General features: G+C 40.8%; 1 protein-coding gene across 2 annotated transcripts in view; it reads right to left on the reverse strand.

Moving 5' to 3' along the window:
- The window catches only part of BRF1 (BRF1 RNA polymerase III transcription initiation factor subunit), a 572778-nt gene that overhangs the window by 112808 nt on the left and 439321 nt on the right, over positions 1 to 20649 (reverse strand). For both annotated transcript variants that reach the window (XM_029598099.1, XM_029598098.1), the window contains exons 13-14: positions 19591 to 19672; positions 19434 to 19489 (exon numbers count right to left, since the gene is read on the reverse strand). In XM_029598099.1, coding sequence (XP_029453959.1) covers positions 19434 to 19489; positions 19591 to 19672 — 138 coding nt within the window. The remainder of the gene's footprint in view (positions 1 to 19433; positions 19490 to 19590; positions 19673 to 20649) is intronic.

Here is a 20649-nt window from a genome sequence, read left to right on the forward strand (position 1 = left end):
ACAGGAGCAGGACTACATTTTTGGTTGCCCTGAGGAAAATCCTAAATGAGAGATTCGAATTTTGGTATTAAATTTATCCTAACCATTTCAGTACTGGTCTATTTTTCTATTAATTAACTATTAAAAGAGCAATTCCTATGAAAGCTTTAGGGCTCCATTCCTTTCACATTCACTGCTGCCATCTCCAAAAATGTTTAGCCTGGTTTTCAATAAAGAAACTAGTCCTACAAGATCATAAAGTGTCTGCCAATCCCTCCCTAATAAGGCAAAAATTAAGAAACATCTTTCTGCTTATCATGATATATTGAGTGTAGATTTATGTTGGCTAGTTTAGGTGTTTGGCTAGCCTGGTCTGCCATTCTCGTATTAAAGACTTTTATGATCTTTCTTATGATCGTTTTGGGACTTCCAAATCTCTTTTATACATTATATTTATGCTCTGTTTTTAGTGAGGATGTTGGTGAGGAATGTTGATATGCGTTCCAAATCTGTCTTGTGATTTGTGAACAACTATAAGGATACCCCTGAAGAAGTCTGATTTAGTGAAACATGTTGGGTCTTTATGAAGACAGAGATTGGCTCACTAGTAGCTATCAACTTTTGATTGATTTGAACTATACTTTAAAAGCATCCATTTGAACCTTTTGATAGTTCTGTAGCTTTTTGAGACTTTATCAATGGTGATTGGTATATATTTTGGGTTTTTATTCCCTTATTCCTCTGCTTCTTTCTTCCATTTTTTATTTTTTTTCTATAGTTTGAGTTTTTGTTCATTCCTTTTTTGTCTGGTTTTTTTTTGGAAATTCTTGTTGTATACTGTCTTTTGTGTTTATATGTATATATGATTAAAGTTCCCCATTAGTGTCCTGTTGTCATTAATATTTTTGATGGTTTTCTGTTTGGTTCTATTAATTATTTCTATTTGAGTGGCTGTATATTTGGATTTATAGGCTACCTTTTGATATTATGATGTTATGTATTGATTTAATAGATTAAAAATTGTATAAGTAAAATTTGTTTGCATATAGCTTTGATTACTAGTAACACTATTGCTGTATTTTTTTGAAACCCTTGTGATTATATTATTTTTCTTGTGCCTTGTTTATGGATCATAGTGTTTTCATTTTTTTTTTGTATGTGTTCAGTAACACTACATTTGTGTTTTATGATTGATTCTCTCTTTTTTGGGCTGTTATCCATTTACAACTCCAAAGACACAATCATAAGGAGACAGGTCATAAAATAAAGCTGTCCTGCCCTTTGTTAGTACCCGCAGTCAACAGATGACTATTTCTTCTTAGCTTCCTATAGGGAAAACATTTCTAATGTTTAATGATTTACTTATTCCACAGAAATTCATAAGCCATGCAATTTTCAGCACCAAAGGAAAACTATGTTTACTGAAATGTTCACAAATCTCCTTGTTTTTAGCTCACTTCATGTTTTGATGCTTTTGTGAAATATTCAAATTGAACAATACTTTCATACTCTGAAAAATGTAAAAAGGAGCTTCATACACTGTATGAAGCTCCTTTTTACATTTTCCATAAATGGTGGTAAAGAGGGCATCAGCCCTGAATGTCCACATCAAATGAACAGAAATAAAGATTAATAAGAAAAGAACAAAAATTAAGTTGGATACCTTTTTTTTTTTTTTTTTGCTAACATGCATTTAAGTGAATGTGGTAACTCGAGCAATCCACTACCTCACATACCCTCCCCCCCCTCAACTCAGCCTTGTTGGGATGAGCATCTGCCTGTACAAGGGACACCTCTAGACAGGAAATCCACATTGGCATTCTCCCTTCCTGCCCTACGTCGGATTTTATAGTTGAAAGGCATAAGATCAGGAACCATCTCATCACTCTTGCGTTGGACTCCTTGTTCCTATTTATCCAGAGGAGTGGTTGGTGGTTTGTTAGGAGAGTGAACTGCCATCCCAGCAGGTAATAGTGCAAGGCCTCTTAAGGCCCACTTGACTGCCAAGGCCTCCTTCTAAACTGTTGTAACACCTCTCGTGTGGTATCAGCTTCCGGCTAATGTATGTCACAGGATGTTCTTGGCCATCCTTCTCCTGGACTAAGACAGTTCCCCAAGCCAACCTCTGAGGCATCTGCCTGCATCGTGAAGGATTAAGTGAAATCCAGGCTTATCAGGACCTGTTCAGAGCATATCACTTCCTTCAGGGCCCTGAAAGCCTTCTCTATTTCCTCTGATCACTGGACCTTCTTTGGTGCTTTCTTTACCAACAGCCATGTAAGACGCTCTGCCTTCTCTGAGTAGTTGGGAATAAACCTTCTGTAATAACCTGTAAGGTCTAGGAATGATCTCACTTTTGCTTTTGTTTGTGGGACTGGCACCTAGGTGGTTGTCTCGATCTTCCTGATCTGTGGATGGACTTTGCCCTTCCCCAGGGTATAACCAAGATACTGGACCTCTTGGCTTCCCAGCAAGCACTTCTTAGGGTTAGTTCTTAGCCAATGCCAGGATGTACTAACTAGTCTAAACGGGGCTAAGATGAGTCTTCCAACTGGGCTGTAGACTATGATGTCATTTAAGTAGGCGGCTGCATACCCTTGATGTGGGTGGAGCAGGTGGTCGACCAATCATTGAAACATTGCGGGGGCACCATAAAGGCCAAAAGAGAGTACAGTGAACTGGAAAACCCCCCAGGTGTCAAGAATGCTATCTTCTCCTTCGCCAAGGGCATGAGAGGTACCTGCCAATACCTTTTGGTAAGATCAAGGGGAGAGATGAACTGGGCTGATCCCAGATGCTCAACCAGTTTATCCATTCATGGCATCGGATTGGCATCTAGTTTTGAGACTTTGACCTTTTTAAAGTTGATGCAGAACTTTATGCTCCCATTGGACTTTGGTACCAATACTCTGGGTGAGGACCCATCACTGTTAAAGTCCTCCCTATCCTTTTTTAAGCGACCTTGTACTTGGAGCAATAGCTCACTAGGTTCTGCCCAGGGTTCGCTTCAACTTCCCAGGTCTCACGAGCCATGGCCAAGATTTCTCTTGGTCTCCTTCCATATACTAACTTAAATTGGAAAAACTTCATTGAGCTCTGTGGTACTTCGCAGACTGTGAACAGCACATAAGGTAGGTTCTTACTGTCTTCGTTCATAAATTTCCTCAACATTTGTTTGAGCATCTGATTGAAGCACTCGACTAGACTATCAGTCTGCAGGTGATACTCTAAGATCTGCAGAGTTTTTACCATGAGCAAGGTGTAAAGTTGTTTCATGACCGTGGAGATGAAAGGGGTACCCTGAGCCATCATGATCTCTTTGGGTAGCCCAAGTCACGAAAAAACACCTCCACCATCTGGAGCTTCATATTCCATAGCATCACTGTTTCCAGATATCTAATGGCATAGTCTAGATCGATGACAACAAATTTATTTCCTCAAGTTGCTCTCTCTAGTGGCCCCACAAGATCCATGCCCACTCTTTCAAAAGGGGTCTTGATTATAGGCATTGGTACAAGAGGTGCTGCCCATACTTAGGCAGGCTGGTGAGCTGGCAGGTAGGGCAGGACCAGCAATACAACTGGACCTGTTTATAAATGCCCAGCCAAAAGAAATTTGTGCCAGTATCCTTCCCTAGGCCTTTTCCTCCCCAAGGTGACCCCATAGAAGGTCACTCTGTGTTAACTGCAGGACCTGCTGATAGGGTTTGGGAACCAGGAGTTGTTCTATCACTTCCTCTTGTGACTCTGTAAATTCCCTTTCATCACAAAATAAGCAGGAACAGGGTATGTAAGCTGCACTTCAGGGACTACCTTTCCTTCCACCTATTGTATATGCTCCTGGGCACACTTAAAGGATTTATCCTCCCTCTGAGCTAAAGTTTCCTGGACATTCTGGGTGGGTGGTTTTCTCCCTTCGACTCTGAACCCTCCTCCCCGGCTGCTTCTAGATTAACAGCATAAGTGTACTTGTCCTGTTGGCGTTGCTTCTGGGACTTAGGAGTCTTAGAGTATTTATGGAAAAGATCAGGATCAATAAATTGAAACAGTTCTGGAAACTCCAAATCTTCCTGCTTGTAAGCTGGTTCCAGAGACACTTGAACTTTGGACAGAACCGTCTAATGATCACGGGGTAGGTTAGCCAAGGAAGTACACCCACCTCAACCATAGCTTGGGCTGGCTGGGGTCTTCAGTCGTACTCAGCTTGTTGGATATTGCTGATGGTCCCCATGAATGCACACCAGAGTCACTACCTTGTCATAGTCAATTTGGACTTGCTTCACCAAGTCTCTCCAAACCAGCATTTTCACACCCCGAAGTCCACTAAGGCTTGTGTTGGAATGCCATCTAGATGAACTGTACACAAAAGTGGAAACTCCCTGGCTGGAGGCATACATGAAGTTACAAAAGTGTGGGGTCACCACATTTATTTTATTTATTTGATATTTAGATTCTGCTTTTTGGTATTTCAAAGCGGATACCATTCAGGTACTATAGGCATTTCCCTGTTCCCAGAGGGCTCACAACCTAAGGCCTAGATTTATCAAAATGCAGTAAATATCGCATGTGATAGGAAAAGGGGCTTGTTTTATGGTAATAACCTATTTATCACAACGTGCACTATCTTAGCACTTCGCACAGGTATTACCGCAAAGTGCGTTAACTTTTTGCACTTTGCGGTAATACCTACATAATTCCATTTTCCTACCTGCGAAGTGTTCATTTCACAACACAGAGAGAGAGAGACTGTCTACAAGGCATTTGTAGTAGTTAGCTATTTATACTACTATAGGAGGCCCACCTAGTAACTGGAGGTGAGGTTTAGGTAGTAGTTTAGGGGTTAGGGGCCACTTTTAAATGCAGAGTGAGACGTACGAACAGAACAGTACACTCTTGTGAAGATTTGATGTCCTTCGGAGTGAGAAAACTCACACAACGATGAGATTTGTACAATGTTCTCTCAACCTAGCTTGATGTTACCCAGGTAGAGAGTCCATCAAGCTAGGTTGAGAGAACACTGTACAAATCTCATCGTTGTGTGAGTTTCCTCACTCCGAAGGACATCAAATCTTCACAAGAGTGTACTGTTCTGTTCGTACATCTCACTCTGCATGCAAAGGTGGCCCCTAACCCCTACACTAGTCCCCCCCCCCCCCATCTCAAGCCCTTCACCAGCCTAAAAATGCCCAAAACGGAATTTGCGAAAAAAATCACCAATTGCGTTATGGGCATATCGCATGACATCGTGCAGCTTAACGCTATTGAAAAAGGTGTAGTGATTTTCGGCATTAAAACTGTGCATCATGCGTTATAGCTTCACACTTTGTGAAGCCAGCCCACTGTTACATAATTCCTGCCCCCTACTCCTCCCAAATACCTCCCCTTTTAAAATTTGCATCGCACCATGTGTTATGGCATTTCCACATGCGTTAAGGCGTTTTTGCATGCGAAAAATGCTTTGATAAATGACCCTGTAAGTTTGTACCTGAGGCAACAGAGGGTGAAGTGACTTGCCCAAGGTCACAAGGAGAGGCAGTGGGATTTGAACATCCTCTATAAACAGTCTCTGGCAAAATAGCCCCTTTCTGCACAATTGAAACATGGTGGTCCAGTGGAGGGTTTCGTTTGAGATGTAAAGTCCAGCCGGATCAGCACTGATCGGGGCCTCTGATTCTTAGAACTTTGTCAATCTCTCCCTGGGTCGGGTGGTGTCTTCAGGAACCTTGGTGTGTCTAGCATGATCTGAGCCTGGTAATAGGGCTCCGCTACTTTTAGGGCCTTCTCCAGCATTGGGTGTCAGCAGTCCCATTGTCGCATCGGCCATTCTAAGCTGTCCTGGAATTATTCCAGTAGCACTATTTTGGCTACCTCCACCTTGGTCTTTCCTTCCGAGCGCAGCTGTCTCCAAGCGATGTCTTAGTCTGTGGAAGAAGTTCCTATGGTTTTCACCAGCCTGAAGAATTCCCTGCTGAAACCGCTGTCTGTAAGCTTCCAGGGGCGAGTCCTGCTCTTCCGAGAATGGCTGTCGATTTCCTTATAAGTGGCCCTCCCTTCCGGGTTAGTCGTTTACTACGCATCTTGACTAGCCCCGGTGAGTAGATTACCCAGATAAGTAGCTCACCTGTCCTCTGGCTAGTCTGCTACTTGTGCTGTGCACTCAAAGATTTTTAAACATCCATCTGGATCATCTCCAGGGGTCATCTTAAGGAGTGTCGTGGCACTGTAGGTGGACTGGTTATGCCTGTTTGCACAGCCTAGGCGATCTGCATTAGAACTGTTTGCTGCTCACCACCCATGCTCTTGCAATGCCTGCTGATGGTCAATTTGTGTTTGCGGGACATTTTTAATTGTTGCTGCCCTATAGCAAGGACCTGGATCACCTGCTCCATCTCATCGGTTTAGTGAGCTGCCTCTAAACCAGGGATGGGCAATTCCAGTCCTCGAGGGCTGCAAACCGGTCGGGTTTTCAGGATATCCCTAATGAATATGCACGAGAGAGATTTGCATGCACTCTGCCTCAGTCATATGTAAATCTTTTTCATGCATATTCATTAGGGATATCCTGAAAACCCAACCGGTTTGCAGCCCTCGAGGACCGGAATTGCCCACCCCTGCTCTAAACAATGTCCTGCTCCAGGAATAGGAGAGCTGGACAAAACAAAAAATAAATCTGCTGGCCTGTCCGGCCCTTACTCGCTGCTTTGTCCCCTGACTATATAGGCGGGGATAGCCCCCTTGGCCAATGGTGCAAAAGCTAGATGAGTGGAATTGGAAGGCCCCAAGAAAAAGAAATACCCCAACTCTGCAGGGTTGTTTGTTTTTTTCTTATTGCAGAGGTGGGCTTTTGTCTTTGCATCCCGCTTAGGCAAGCGATCCCATCCCATCACCATATGTGGTAACTCAAGCAGTAGCAGCCTGGGGACAGCCAGAGGAAAAACAGAGGTGGACTCTGGCTGTTCCTTAAGTGAGGTTTATTTACAGTGAAAACACACGAAAGTACAGTGCACAGCAAAACAAAACAAGTTAGGAAGCTCACCTTGGCTTCAGGTATCTCACAATTAATGAAGGAAAGTGCAAAGCAAAAAAACACATGGAAGCAGATCACCTTGACTTCAGGTAAGCTCCAAATGTAAAGCTAGTAGGTCTTAAGAGTTGTTACTCTCAAACCTTCTCATATGGTGAGACACCCTCTCTTTCCCAAGACCCCTCTAACCCGTCTAGGCCCTAAGGTCTTATAATCTGGTGATGGGCTCCTATCTTCACGCAGGTATTCATTGCGGGTCTCAATCTTATGGAGGACCAAGCGAGACAGCTGTGCCTGGTCCTTTTAGGTAGTCTGAGGGAGTTTTCTGTACACTTCCTCACAGTGGACTAACACAGTTAGCTACACTACTTCACTTCAAATGAATGCATTCTGAAAGGGAGCTTGGATTGTTTATCCAAGAGTTAGCCTGGAAACCTATATAAAATCACTCATAGCTAGCAAAATAGGTTCCAGCAGATCCCTTTGCCATTTTACTTGAACAGGTTTTTAATATTCCTGTTTTGGCAAACGCCATAACATAACCATGTTCCCAGTGCTGTCCAGTAGCAAGGAATTAACCACCCCATAATGTACACGTTTTAATCCCAGCTAAAAGGCACAGAGTCCATCTTCAGCTCAGATCTCAGAACCTACAAATGATCTGAGCCAAAAGTCTGAAAAGAGACCTACGGGCCGATTCAGTAAAGTCCACAGGAGAGCGGACGAACGCCCGCTCTCCCAGCGCGCGCACAGGCCACTCGCCTGTGCACGCGATTCAGTATTTAAATTAGGTGGTGCGGTAGAAACGGGTAAAAGGAGGCGCTAGGGACACTAGCGCCTCCTTTTAACCCAGAGTGGCGGCTGTCAGCGGGTTTGACAGCCAACGCTCAATTTTTCCAGCGTCGGTTCTTGAGCCCGCTGACAGCCACGGACTCGGAAACCGGACGCTGGCAAAATTGAGGATCCGGTTTTCGGGGTTTTTTTAAAACTTTTTTTTACTCTTCGGGACCTCCGACTTAATATCGCTATGATATTAAGTCGGAGGTCCCGACTTAATATCGCTATGATATTAAGTCGGAGGGTGCACAGAAAAGCAGTTTTTACTGCTTTTCTGTGCACTTTCCCAGTGCCAGCAGAAACTAGCACCTACCTTTGGGTAGGCGCTAATTTCTTAAAGTAAAATGTGCGGCTTGGCTGCACATTTTACTTACTGTATCGTGTGGGCATACCTAATAGGGCCATCAACATGCATTTGCATGTTGAGGGCGCTATTAGGTGCCAAGGGTTGGACGCTCGTTTTCCTCCCCTTACTGAATAAGGGGTAAGGGAAAACGCGCGTCCAAGGGCAGGTTAAGAGTGCGCTCCGTCGGAGCGCACTGTACTGTATCAGCCTGCTAGTAAGTTAAAAGTTTTTAGACTGTATACCATTTGTAATAAAAACATAAGATTTGTTATATTTGATGAGTGCTGCTTTGTAAACTGCACTGAACACATTTTTTTGAGAAGATGCGATATATAAGAATTTTAAAATAAATACATCCATCCATTTGCCATGCTGGGTCAGACCAAAGGTCCATCAAGCCCAGTGTCTTGTTTCCAACAACGGCCAATCCAGGTCACAAGTACCTGGCAGGATCCTGGAAGATCGATAGAGTCCATGCTGCTTATCCCAGAGCTAAGCAGTGTATTTCCCAAAGTCCACCTTAATGGTTTATGGACTTATTTCAGGAACTTGTCTAAACCTTTTTTAAACCCAGCTATACTAACATCTTTCAACTCATCCTTCAGGAACGAATTCCAGAATTTAATTATGCTTTGGTGAAAAAATATTTTCTATTTAACTTAAATGCACCACCTAGTAACTTCACTGAACGTTCCCTAGTCTTTGTATTTTTATTTTATTTTTATATTCTGCTTTTCAGGTACTTCAGAGGAGATGATATTCAGATACTTTAGGTATTTTATACTTTTTGAAAACGTAATCAACCAATTCGTGTTTCTTTGTTCCGCGCCAATCATTATTTTATAGACTTCTATTATATTTCCCCCTCAGCTGTCTTCTCCAAACTGAAGAGCCCCAACCTCTTTAGCTATACTTCATAGTGGAATCGTTCCATCCCCTTTATCATTTTGGTCAACCTTCTCTGTACCTTTCTGCTATGTCTTTTTTTTTTTTTTTTAGATGCGGTGACTAGAACTGCACATAATACTCAAGATGAGGTCGTAACATGGAAAAATACAAAAGCATTAATATTCTCTGATTTATTCTCCATTCCTTTCCTAATAATTCCTAGCAGTCTATTTGCTTTCTTGGCCTCCGCCACACAATGAGCAGAGGATTTCAACATACTATCCATGACGATAACTAAATCCTTTTCCTGGCTGGTAACTCCCAGAGTGGAACCTTGCATCATGTAGCTATAATTGGGATTACTCCTCCAAAGCATGCGTTACTTTGCGCTTGCCCACATTAAATGTAAACTGCCATCTGGAAGCCCATTCTTCCAAACTTGTAAGGTCCTCCTGCAATTTAATAATTTTGAATAATTTTTTATTCTCAACAAATTTATCTCTCATCGTTCCCATATCTAGGTCATCTATGAATATATTAAAAAGCAGTAGTCCTAGTACAGATCCCTGGGGCACTCCACTATTTACATTTCTCCATTGAGAAAATTGATATTTAGTCCTACTCTGTTTTCTTTTAACCAGTTCTCAATCCACAACACAACATTGCTTCCTATCCCATGATTTATTTATTTCCTCAACAGTTTCTCATGAGGTATTCTGTCAAACACTTTCTGAAGACCCAGACATACTATATCAATTGGCTCGCCTTTATTCACATGTTTATTCGTGCCTTCAAAACAAATGTAGCAAATTAGTAGGACAAGACTTCCCTTGGCTAAACCCATGTTGGCTTTGTCCCATTAAACTATGTCTGTCTATAAATTCAGTTATTTTGTTCTTTAGAATATTTTCAACCATTTTTCCATCAGGCTCATGGTTTGCAGTTTCTTGGATCACTCATGAAACCCTTTTTAAAAACTGGCATTATATTGGCCACCCTCCAATCTTCAGGTATCGCAGCTATTTTAATAATAATTTTATTTTTCAGTTCTTTCAGCACTCTGGGATGTATACCATCTGGTCTAAGTGATTTGCTACTCTTTAGTTTGTCAATTTGCCCTAGTACATCTTCCAAATTCACTGAGATTTGTTTCATTTCCTCTGAATCATCACCTTTAAATATCACTTCTGGCATGGGTATCTGTCTTACATCTTTCTCAGTAAAGGCCAAAGCAAAGAATTCAATCTCGCTCCACTATGGCCTTGTGCTCCCTTAGAGCCCCTTTTACCCTTTGATCATCTAATGGTCCAACTGACTCCTTCACAGGTTTTTTTTTCTTTGAATATATCTGAAAGTTTTTATTATGAGCTTTTGTTTCCACAGCACGCTTCTTTTCAAATTCTGTCTTTGCTTTCCTTATCAATGCTTTGCATCTAACCTGCTAGTGCTTATGCTTTTTCCTGTTTTCTTCAAAACCATGCTAAGTGGTTTACATGTAAACAATAAAAACAAACATAAAACAAAACTAGTGAAACACTGCAATGTAAACAAGACAATTCAAGAAAATAAATATTTAATACATCTCAGAAATACATATTAAAATGAAAGTACAGATAAAATCATCAGGAAAAGCTATTTAAAATAGGTGGCCTTTTAGCTTTTTCTAAAAAAACTTATATTCTTCTATTTCCCAAAGCACGAGGGGAAAACTGTTCCATGGCTATTGCCCACTATTGAAAAAGCTATGGGTAACTTGAAGATAAAATTCTTTAAAATGAGGCAAAATTCAATAACAACCTTTCTGTAGAACAGAATAGCTGAGATGGTATATATTTAACATGCTCAGCTGCAGGATAGGTGGGACCCTCCCCTTTGAAGAGCTTTATAAGCAAGGGTAAGCAATTTAAAAATAAGTTGTGTAAAATGCAACCAATGCAACTTTTAAAACAGGAGTAATGATCCTTAACAGAAGAAAATGAATCACGCTGCAGCATTTTATAGAAGCTGTAAGGCCTTAAGTGAATATTTTGGCAAGCCTACATAAAGGCAATTGTAATAATCCACAGATCCAAATATGAAAGCCTGAACAACCATACAAAAATCACTCTAAGGCAGAATGTACCATAACAATCTTATCATTCTAAGTTTAAAAACTGCTTATTTTATGACAGCATTCAACTATGGCTTAAAAGATAGGTAAGAATAAAATAATATCCCTACATTTTGAATGGTCTCAACAAATAGATGCAAAACACCAACTGACATATTAGTCAGCTCTTCACTAATCAGTGTCCGACTAACCCAAATTCCTTTTGTTTTAGCAAGATATAAAAATAAATTGGTTTCTCTTAACCAGAAACTTACAATAGTCAGACAATTTAACAGACGTCATAGTCAAGGATAAACCGTTTCCTATAGGAAAAATTAATTGTATATACTTTAAAATTTAAGTTGATAAAAACTGTTTTCCATGTTGAATATTATCCTATCCTAAGTTATTAGTGATGGACCAAGAATGATCAAAACCTTTTTACCATACCTTCTCCCATCCCAAGTGAGAAGGATTGAGTGAATAACCATGTCAAATGCTGCCAAAAATCAAGAGAGACCATAACAACTGAACCCCCATTGTCAAGGTAGCATAGCATATAATCAGTTAAAGAAACAAGCAATGTTTCTGTACTCTGCTTACTGCACATTAATGTGGATTTAAAATACTGTCTTCCAAAAAATCAGTTAGGTTGCAAAAAATCTTTTCAGGAAACTTTGCTAATGTACGGAGAGTAGAGATTGGTTGGTAACTAGACAGTGCATCATCTGATAGGCTGCTCATCTTTTTATGGGTACTACCAAAGCCCATTTCAGAGAACTAGGCATAGACCTTTCTAATAGAGAAAGGTTCACAAACCCAGCCCAAAAAAAGAGATTTCAATCCGCAAAGGCGGCAAAATAGGCAAGCATCAACGGCACAAAAAGACAACTTAAGCTTTGTCAAAATCCCTTCTATTTCAGTGAAAGCAGCATTTTGGAAATATTCTCAAGGCATGGGGACAGGCTCTTCAGATGGCATAGCTATAGATGTATCAGTATTGGAATTAGAATTTTGAAGCTTGTCCACCTTCCGAAAGCAAACTGTTGTAAATTGTTCACAATCAATATTTGGAAACTGCCATTGACTTTTCAGAGGCTGCACAAAATTTCTATTTCAAATAATTCCCAGGGATGGTGAAAAGAATGTAATCAGGAGGTATAGTAATTTCTTTTAGACGTCTCAAAAGCAGACCTGTATGCTTTCAGGGCTTGGTGATACTCATCCTTATAAACAAGAGATTTGGATTTGCACCATTTGCATTCCACTTTCCGCACATACCTTATCTTATAAATTAACTCCTGAGTAAATCAGCGTACACGTGTTATAAAATCTGGGGGCCGTGCACGCATGTGCGAGCTGAGTGCGAAGGGGAGCCTAATTTTAACAAAGTACAGGCAGCGACAAGATCGGACCTCTCCCAGTTCCCTCCTTCCTTGCGCGCATGTTATAAAATCAGCACATCCATTTGGTCATGCCGGGAAGCTCACGCACATGGATGCGCACGCATAGGTTTAAAAATCTACCCCTAAATGGGCACTGAAGTCACAAAGGATTATCAAATTCTCAAACCTGAATTAAATAGAGACAATAAAATCTGTGATTGTTAGCAAATCAGCACTATCTAAATCCAGAGCGCAGTAAAATAAACATAATACCCAAGAAAGTACATTCACAACCAGACTATCACAACCATGGCCAATGCTATAATCAAGCAATGTGAGCTGCAGTTTAGATTTAAAAACCTGACGTACTCCACCTCCTCATTTACTTGTCCTCCGCCAATGATACAACTGATAACCTGGAGTAAAAAGCTGATTCAGTAAAACATCGTCAGCCTCAGAGTGCCAGCTCTCCATAATACTTAACAAATCACTCTGTGATTCAAGAATTAAAGTAAATATAACCACATTTATTGTTTACAGACTGAGCATTAATATATAAAATAGCACCAGAACTGAAGTCTGCATTATGGGAAGAACTCTGTGGGAAAAAATGTAATTGAGACCAAAGATAAATAACATGGATAAGCTAAGTTCTGTTGGCAATAATAACCATATCTGCCCATACCTGTAATTATAGGTATCTAAGGTCCTATAATCTGAACTGACTGTGAATCAGACATCATAAGAAAAAGCAGCAAATAAGCACAAGCAAAGGCTTGAAACACAAGGACACCAAGGGCATGCAAAACACATGTGAAGGGGCATGCAAAGTGACAGGGCCCAGGCAGGCCTCTCTGAAGGACTGGAGAGTCGCCATACTGCTGAAGTTACTTGATGGGGTGGAGCTGGCTGGCTCCCTTGGCAACTATTAGGCAGAGAAAATTAAGGTGTAGCAGCAGCACAGCAGACCATAAAGTGCTCAGTACAGAGAATTAGCAGCAGTCTGAGGTGAGTGGATCTCAGGCAATTCCCTTCTCAGTTTCTCAGCCTCTTTTTTTGCTAAGATCCAAAAGTGTGTGAGCAGGGGTGGTTCTATAATGAAGCAGAGTTAGGCGGCTGGGTTAGCTAAACGTCGGCAGGGTTCCCACTCCCCTGCTGGCAACCAAAAAAGGAGGCTGCTCCATGTGCCGCTTGCGAAGCCCAACCCGCTGACGGCAGGAGGAGGAGAGCAGGCCTTGCACTGCCAATAGAGATCAACCCTCCAGCAGCAGGAAGAGGAGAGTAGGCCTTGTGCAACCGGTGGAGCCCAATTCACCAGTGGCAGGAAGAGGAGGAAAGCAGGTCTTGCACCACTGGCAGAGCCCCACCTGCTGGTGCCAGGAGGAGGAGAGCAGGCCTTGTGCTGCCAGCAGAGCTAAAAAAGAGAGAGCACGTATGAGTGAGGTAGAGTAAACGTGTGTCTGTGTGTGTTTGTGAGAGAGCATATTCATGAATGTATATGTGAAAAAGCCTGTGCGAGTGGGTGAGAGCATGCAAGCATCTGTGTGTGAGAGAAAGTGTGTGAGAGCATCTGTTTAACAAGGAGCATGTGTGAGAGCATCTGGATGTGTGTGAGAAAGAGAATTTGGATGATTGTGAGACAGCATGTGTGATAGTATCTGGGTGCGTAAGAGCATGTTTGTGTGTATGTGAGAGAGAGCATGAACACATGTGTGCGTGAATGTGTATATAAGAGGAGAAAGTTCACTTCTATGTCCCCTCCCCTCCCCTGCAATAATCCATGGAAATCTCAGGATGACTGGAAATCAAACGTTCCCAGGTATGAAAAGTGAGGATTTTTTTTTATCCTTAGTTTTAATTATTGGGTGTTATTTGTCTGCTATTTTGAAATATTGTTTGGGAAATTTAATAATTGTTATGAGTTTTTAATTGACTTTTATTCATGTTTTGAAATATTCTTTTTATTAGTATGTTTTTACTATTATGACTATGTTTTATATTCTTTGATTTTATTGTTTTGAGGAATGGCATTTCTTTTTTTTCACTGCTGCTCTTTCATACAGTCTGGTTTATTGAGGTGTCCAGTTCATTTCTATTTATACTTTATGGTCTCTTTATTCTATATTTGGTGAAGGTCTGTTTATGTTCTGCATATGTGACTGAGGTAAGGTATTCTGCTGGTATGTAGTTTCTACGTAGGGATCTATAGCAGGTTGTTTTCCTAATAGGAGGTATATTAGTGTTTAGGGCCTGGTGTAATATTTGCAGTACTGTATTTTCATAGTTAAGGTTTTTACTGTTTGAGAGATGGCAGTTAGTGCTCTTTTAGTATGGGAGATTTACAAATATTCTAATTATAATTCAGTTTACTATGGGCTTTCTGAGGGTAGAGCTCACCCCCAACATGCATTACTATAGACTTAAGTGTGTTTTTAGCAGGGTTGTGATATTTGTACCTGAGAAGACTATACTCTTAATGTCCTTTTTCATGTAAAATTTATTATAAATGCAGGATTTTTAATTGTGTGTGATGAGGGAAGGGGGACACAGGCACAAGGCTATAAAGTTCTCCTAGGGTATCTAAACCCTTTGCATCACAAAAAGACCTCACCATTCACCCATCTCCCACTTCTCCAGGGGAAAATGTTGGGTAAAAGGTGGGAGGCAGGTCTTAGAATTCCTGGGATTGTGGCAGATTTTCCAGCTTCCTAGAAGCATTATTACTGACACTATCTGCTATTCATCTGGAAACTCTGAACCCTGCTGTCCCCCTTCCGCAACATTTGAAATCACCAAAAAGGCCAGAATACAAAAAGACACCCCTTGCCCTTCTTGATGATTTCATCTATACCGTGCTTTGAGGGAGGGGCAGGGGGAGGAGGAGGGAGGAGTGCCATCTCATCCCTTGCCCCAGGCAGCAGATTGCCTTGAGCTACCTCTGTGTGCGAGAGAGAGAGAGAGAGACAGAGAGAGAGAGAGAGAGAGAGACAGACTGATGCTCATGGTCGCAGACCAATACAAAGACAGAAGGAGAAGCAGCAGCTGAAGAGATCCAGGGAGGAAGACAGCATCATGGGAACTCTACCAAAGATGGCTGGTGTCAGTAGTGCCGTACCCTACATTACATAGACTAGTAAAGAGATAACTGAATTTCCACAGAAAGACAAAAAGTGGAAGAGTGCAGTTCAAGTATGTTTCAGGCCATCCTCCACATCATTAGCCTTGTTAGAATATTATCTTCCTGTGAAAGTGTCTTCATGTTAGGTATAGGAATCTGCCAGGTACTTGTGACCTGGACTGGCCACTGTCAGAGTCAGAATGCTGAGTTAAATGGAAATTGGGCGACCCAGCAAGGCAGAAAATGTAAACTCAATATTCTTCAGTTAACCCCACCCTTCCAGGCCCCACCAAAGCTCTTGTTCAGCTATCCAAGCAAGTCCCATTATGATCTTTGTCCCAGGCTTGAAATAATGTCCAAATTCAAACATAGGAAGAAACATTTATCCTGCGCAAGGCAGCTAACTTTTCCATCTGATATATTCCCCAAAGTCTCTTATATAAAGCAGTAAATGGATTCTTCCAATAACTGCTCTCTCACACTTCACAGCCACAAGTATTTGTTTAATTTTCAGATTGTAATATACCCTTCACGGAGCACGAAGCAGAAACATTCTCGGATCATTGTCCATTGGATATTAGGTATTGTTCAATTAATTGTCACACCTTGTCCCAAAACCTTATAATTTTTGGACATATGCCAGCATAGAATTTCTTACAGTATGTATAATGTATTCTAAAGGGGATGGCTGAACTAGCATCCACTCAACCTTAGGTTAGTTACATTGTGGTTCATCTGCAAGTCTAATGCCTTGTAGGCTGTATGAGACTTGCAATGCTGGATAACCTGATACTTTTGCAATGGAATAACCCAATTGGATTAATATAAGTCCCTTTATATAGGTGTTTTTTGAAATAATCCTCCGATAACTACAATTAGATTAAAAATTCAGCAGCCCTGCTTTTAACTATATTATGGCACTATGACAGAATTACACCAAATCTTAAATCATTATATTGGCTGCCATTTAACATTCTCACCGACTTCTTTTGTCTGGACCTTGCAGCAAATTGGCTTCATGACCACAAGCTGAAGGTCAATCCCAATAAATCAGAAGCTATCTGCATTTCCCAACGTGATTCCTCTCAATTCCCTCAGCCCATTATGACTGGTACCCCCATTACTCTAAAAAAAAATGTGTTCGTTTCACTTGGATCTTGATAGACTCAGCACTATCCTTTTTATCTCCAATATCATTCAGAAATCAATGAATTTTCTTCAAAACATTCAACGCATTCGTCCGCTTCTAGATATCTATGATTTCAAATTGCTGATACATGCAGGGATAGATTTTTAAACATGCACGCGGGCGTACATGTGCGTGCGCTACCCGGCGCGCACATGTACGTCCGATTTTATAACATGCGCGTGCAGCCGCGCACATATTATAAAATCGGGGGTCAGTGCGTGCAAGGGGGTGCACAATTGTGCACCTTGCGCAATGCCGATCCCGCACCGAGCCGTGCTGCCTTCCCCCGTTCCCCCTCCCAGGGAATCCGAAATCAGAGCGGCCTCAGAGGGAACTTCCCTATCCCCCCCACCCGACCTTCCCTCCCCCCCTACCTTTTTCTTTTTTTCACTTTTGTTTGAAAACTTACTTCAATCCTGGGACTGAAGTAAGCTGCGTGTGCCGGCCGACTGCCAGCGCGCGATCCCCAGCACAGCAGCAAATGTCCGCTTTGCCGGGATCCTCTGATCCCATCCCCCCAGACCGCCCCTCCCCTTTTTGCAAGCCCCGGGACTTACACGCGTCCCGGGGCTTTATGCGCGTCGCCAGGCCTTTTGAAAATAGGCCTGGTGCGCGTAAGACCGGTTACGCGCGTAACCCTTTGAAAATCCAGCCCGCATTTATTTCATGGTTTGACTATTGGAATTCTCTTTTCATGGGTCTACCACAATATTAGCTGAAACTTTTCCAAATTCTCCAAAACACAGTAGCAAAAATTATCTGTGGCTAAAAATGATCAGATCATGTCACTCCAATTCTGCAATCCCTTCACTGGCTATCTATATCCTGTTGAATCAAATTTAAAATTCTTTGACGTTCCACGGTCTTCATTCTAGTTTTCCTCTTCTCTCTCTAAACATTTGGTCCCTTTTTCCCTGCCTGTACCTTCAATTCTCAAAAGGATCTCTTTCACACATACCCCCATCCTACTATTAGAGTAGAAACTACAAGGGATTGCTCTTTCTTGTACCATGCACCTTTTCTTTAGAATGCTTTAACTATGGATATACAGGCGGAAATTAAATTATCTGACATTTCAAAAGCAGTAAAAACCTGGCTATTCACAGAGGCATTTGATTGCTAACATCCTGGACTTCCATTAGTACTGAGTTAGCTATCATACCATTGCTAATTAGCCTACTGTATTGCTTGTTTGCACTTTGATTGCATGCAGATTAATAAGATTTATGTATTTTATTATGTATTGTTTAATTTATAAACCACATGGATTAACATTTTACAGACAGTATATAAAGTCAAATTATAATTTTAAATAATTTATCTTTTATTTTTAAAATTCTGAGTGTGGAATTTTTTTTTGCTAGCCCAGTTAATACAGTATAGGCCTGTCACCTACAACCAACAGAGGATTTCTCAGCACTGACACAAATATGACTTTCCAAGCACTAGGAACCAGTCTTTCTTTTACTGGCCCAATACTGTGGAACCACCTTCTAAGAGAAGCTCAGTATTCAAAGACCTACTGTCCTTTAGGAAAGCCATTAAGACCTGTTTATTTCAGCAAGCTTTTGCCTAGTTTTTAGAGATTGTATTTCTAGTTTGTATGGGATGATCAATAACACTGTCATGGGAGGGCCTTTAATACTGATAAAATGGGAAGGAAAATTCATTATGATGGTAAGCCAATTTTACCTATTACAACTTGAAGGATTACCTTTCCATTGTATTATTTACTTTTTGAGGATTGTATTTAATTGTGTGGAACTGCTGACTGTGATTTACTAATAAGGTTTGTTACTGATACAATGTTTTATTAAATTTTATTGATGTCTGTTTTCAACTATACTTAACTATTGCTGTAAAATCACCATGGGCACTGATAAAATAGAAAGGTGGTTTTAAATAAAAATTTATATTGATAACAAACCATACTTTGAAAGCATTTATTTAACGGCTTGCCAAATAGAAAGAAGTTCCATTTCTTTAGATTACTTCTTAATAAATAGATTTTGCAGCTAATTATCTAGTGAAACATAGCTGACTAAAGAACAGGTTGAAATGCATAGCTATAGACAGTTAAAGTACTAAAACTTTGGAAGGAAATTTATTTTTCCTTTAAAACTTGTCCTCTTTATTTGCATCTGTAATTTGAATACTACATTTCTGGCTGCTGTCTATAGACAGCAGGTTTCCTGCTGGAATTTAGCAGATGATTAGAATGCCAGGGGCTTAATTTTGGTTAACAGAGCATGTTAAATCAACATATGTATTCACCTCAATATAAAATCAATGTACTACCCATAATCTAATCCACAATACCCATTCAACTCTGACCTCCATGTAACACACAAAAAATCTCTTATTGATGTCAGTCTACAATAACTAATGAAAACAAAGTCACATTTATTCTACAAAACTTCTTTCCACAATATTGACCACAAACTTGGCTTTTTAGAGGATTTAATTTTTTATTAATACTATGCATAGATTTTATGTCTTGTGAGAAGTGACCCAAGACCTCTCTATGGCTTTTGTTAATGCTTAATGTCTCAAAAGAAAGCCTTGAAAATAAGTTCTACCTTTTGCTCTTTATAAATTCCAAGCTCTTTTTCTTTTGCTATTCTTTCTTCTTTTTCTGGAAAAAGATCGGCAAAGATATGAATGAGAGCAGTCACGCTGTGTAATATTTGTAGACATTTGAGCTGAGAGATTCTGAATTTTAATGACTATGCGCACCCTTTTGTTCCTTCAAGTAGTCTGCATTTTCCCTCATCCACAGACTGGCTTTTATTTCAGCTTCTTTTTCATTCAGAATATACTGAAGATAAAAGAAAGTTTTAATGTTAGTTTTCTACTGCTTGACCTGAAAGTAAGAAATATATATTGAAAATATCACTTTAAAAGAGCTTTCACTAAATGTTTTCTTCAATCTTAAACCCATGGGTAAATGCTTAGGAGGTCATTTTCAAAGAAGTTATGCATGTAAATGTAACACTAGCAGCAATTTTCAAAAGACCATTTATTTTGCTTAAAGTGCACTGATGCGTGTAAAACCTATTGACAAATCAATTTTACATATTGTAACACTTTTCAAAGGCCCACTTTCACATATAAAGTGCATTTGCACATGTAAAACTCTGTTTTAAGTGTGTAGATACTTTTGAAATTAACCCCTAAAGGGAGAATTTAAAACACTGGTATGCGCAAATCCTGGGAGATATGCACGTGGCCAGCCTACACGTGCACAGAGTGCATTTTCAGAGCGGCCCGGTCACGCATATATCTCCCGATATGCGCAGAAGTGCTGGGTTTTATTTTAAAAGGGGCGGGCCGGGGGGGGGGGCCGGCTGGGAAAGTGCCATTAGGTGCTGTCCTGGTGAAGCATGTGCCGGCACGTGGAACTTACTTCTGCTCAGGAGAGGCGGTAAGTTTGAAAACAAAACAAAAAAAAAATATGGTAGGTAGGTTGGGTTTAGGGGTCGGGGAGGAGAGGGTAAAAGGGAGGAAAGATAGGTAGGGGGTTAGGGAACTGGGGATGGCCCAATTGCGTAGCTGCACGCTGTTAAAGAAAATACCTCCCCCTTGTGTACGCGAGTGGGAACCCACGCGCACAGATATAAAATCGGGTGCGCATGAATATCGTATTTTATAACATGCACGTGCCAATGCACGCATGTTATAAAATCGGCGTGCACACGGATGCCTGCGCAGCCCTTTTAAATTTTACTCCTTAATGAATAAGTTATTGGAGGACCTCATGGATAAGTTTACAAACCTTTAAATAACAATGTAGAA

The sequence above is a fragment of the Rhinatrema bivittatum genome, chromosome 4, assembly GCF_901001135.1.
Source record: "Rhinatrema bivittatum chromosome 4, aRhiBiv1.1, whole genome shotgun sequence".
Taxonomy (NCBI): domain Eukaryota; kingdom Metazoa; phylum Chordata; class Amphibia; order Gymnophiona; family Rhinatrematidae; genus Rhinatrema; species Rhinatrema bivittatum.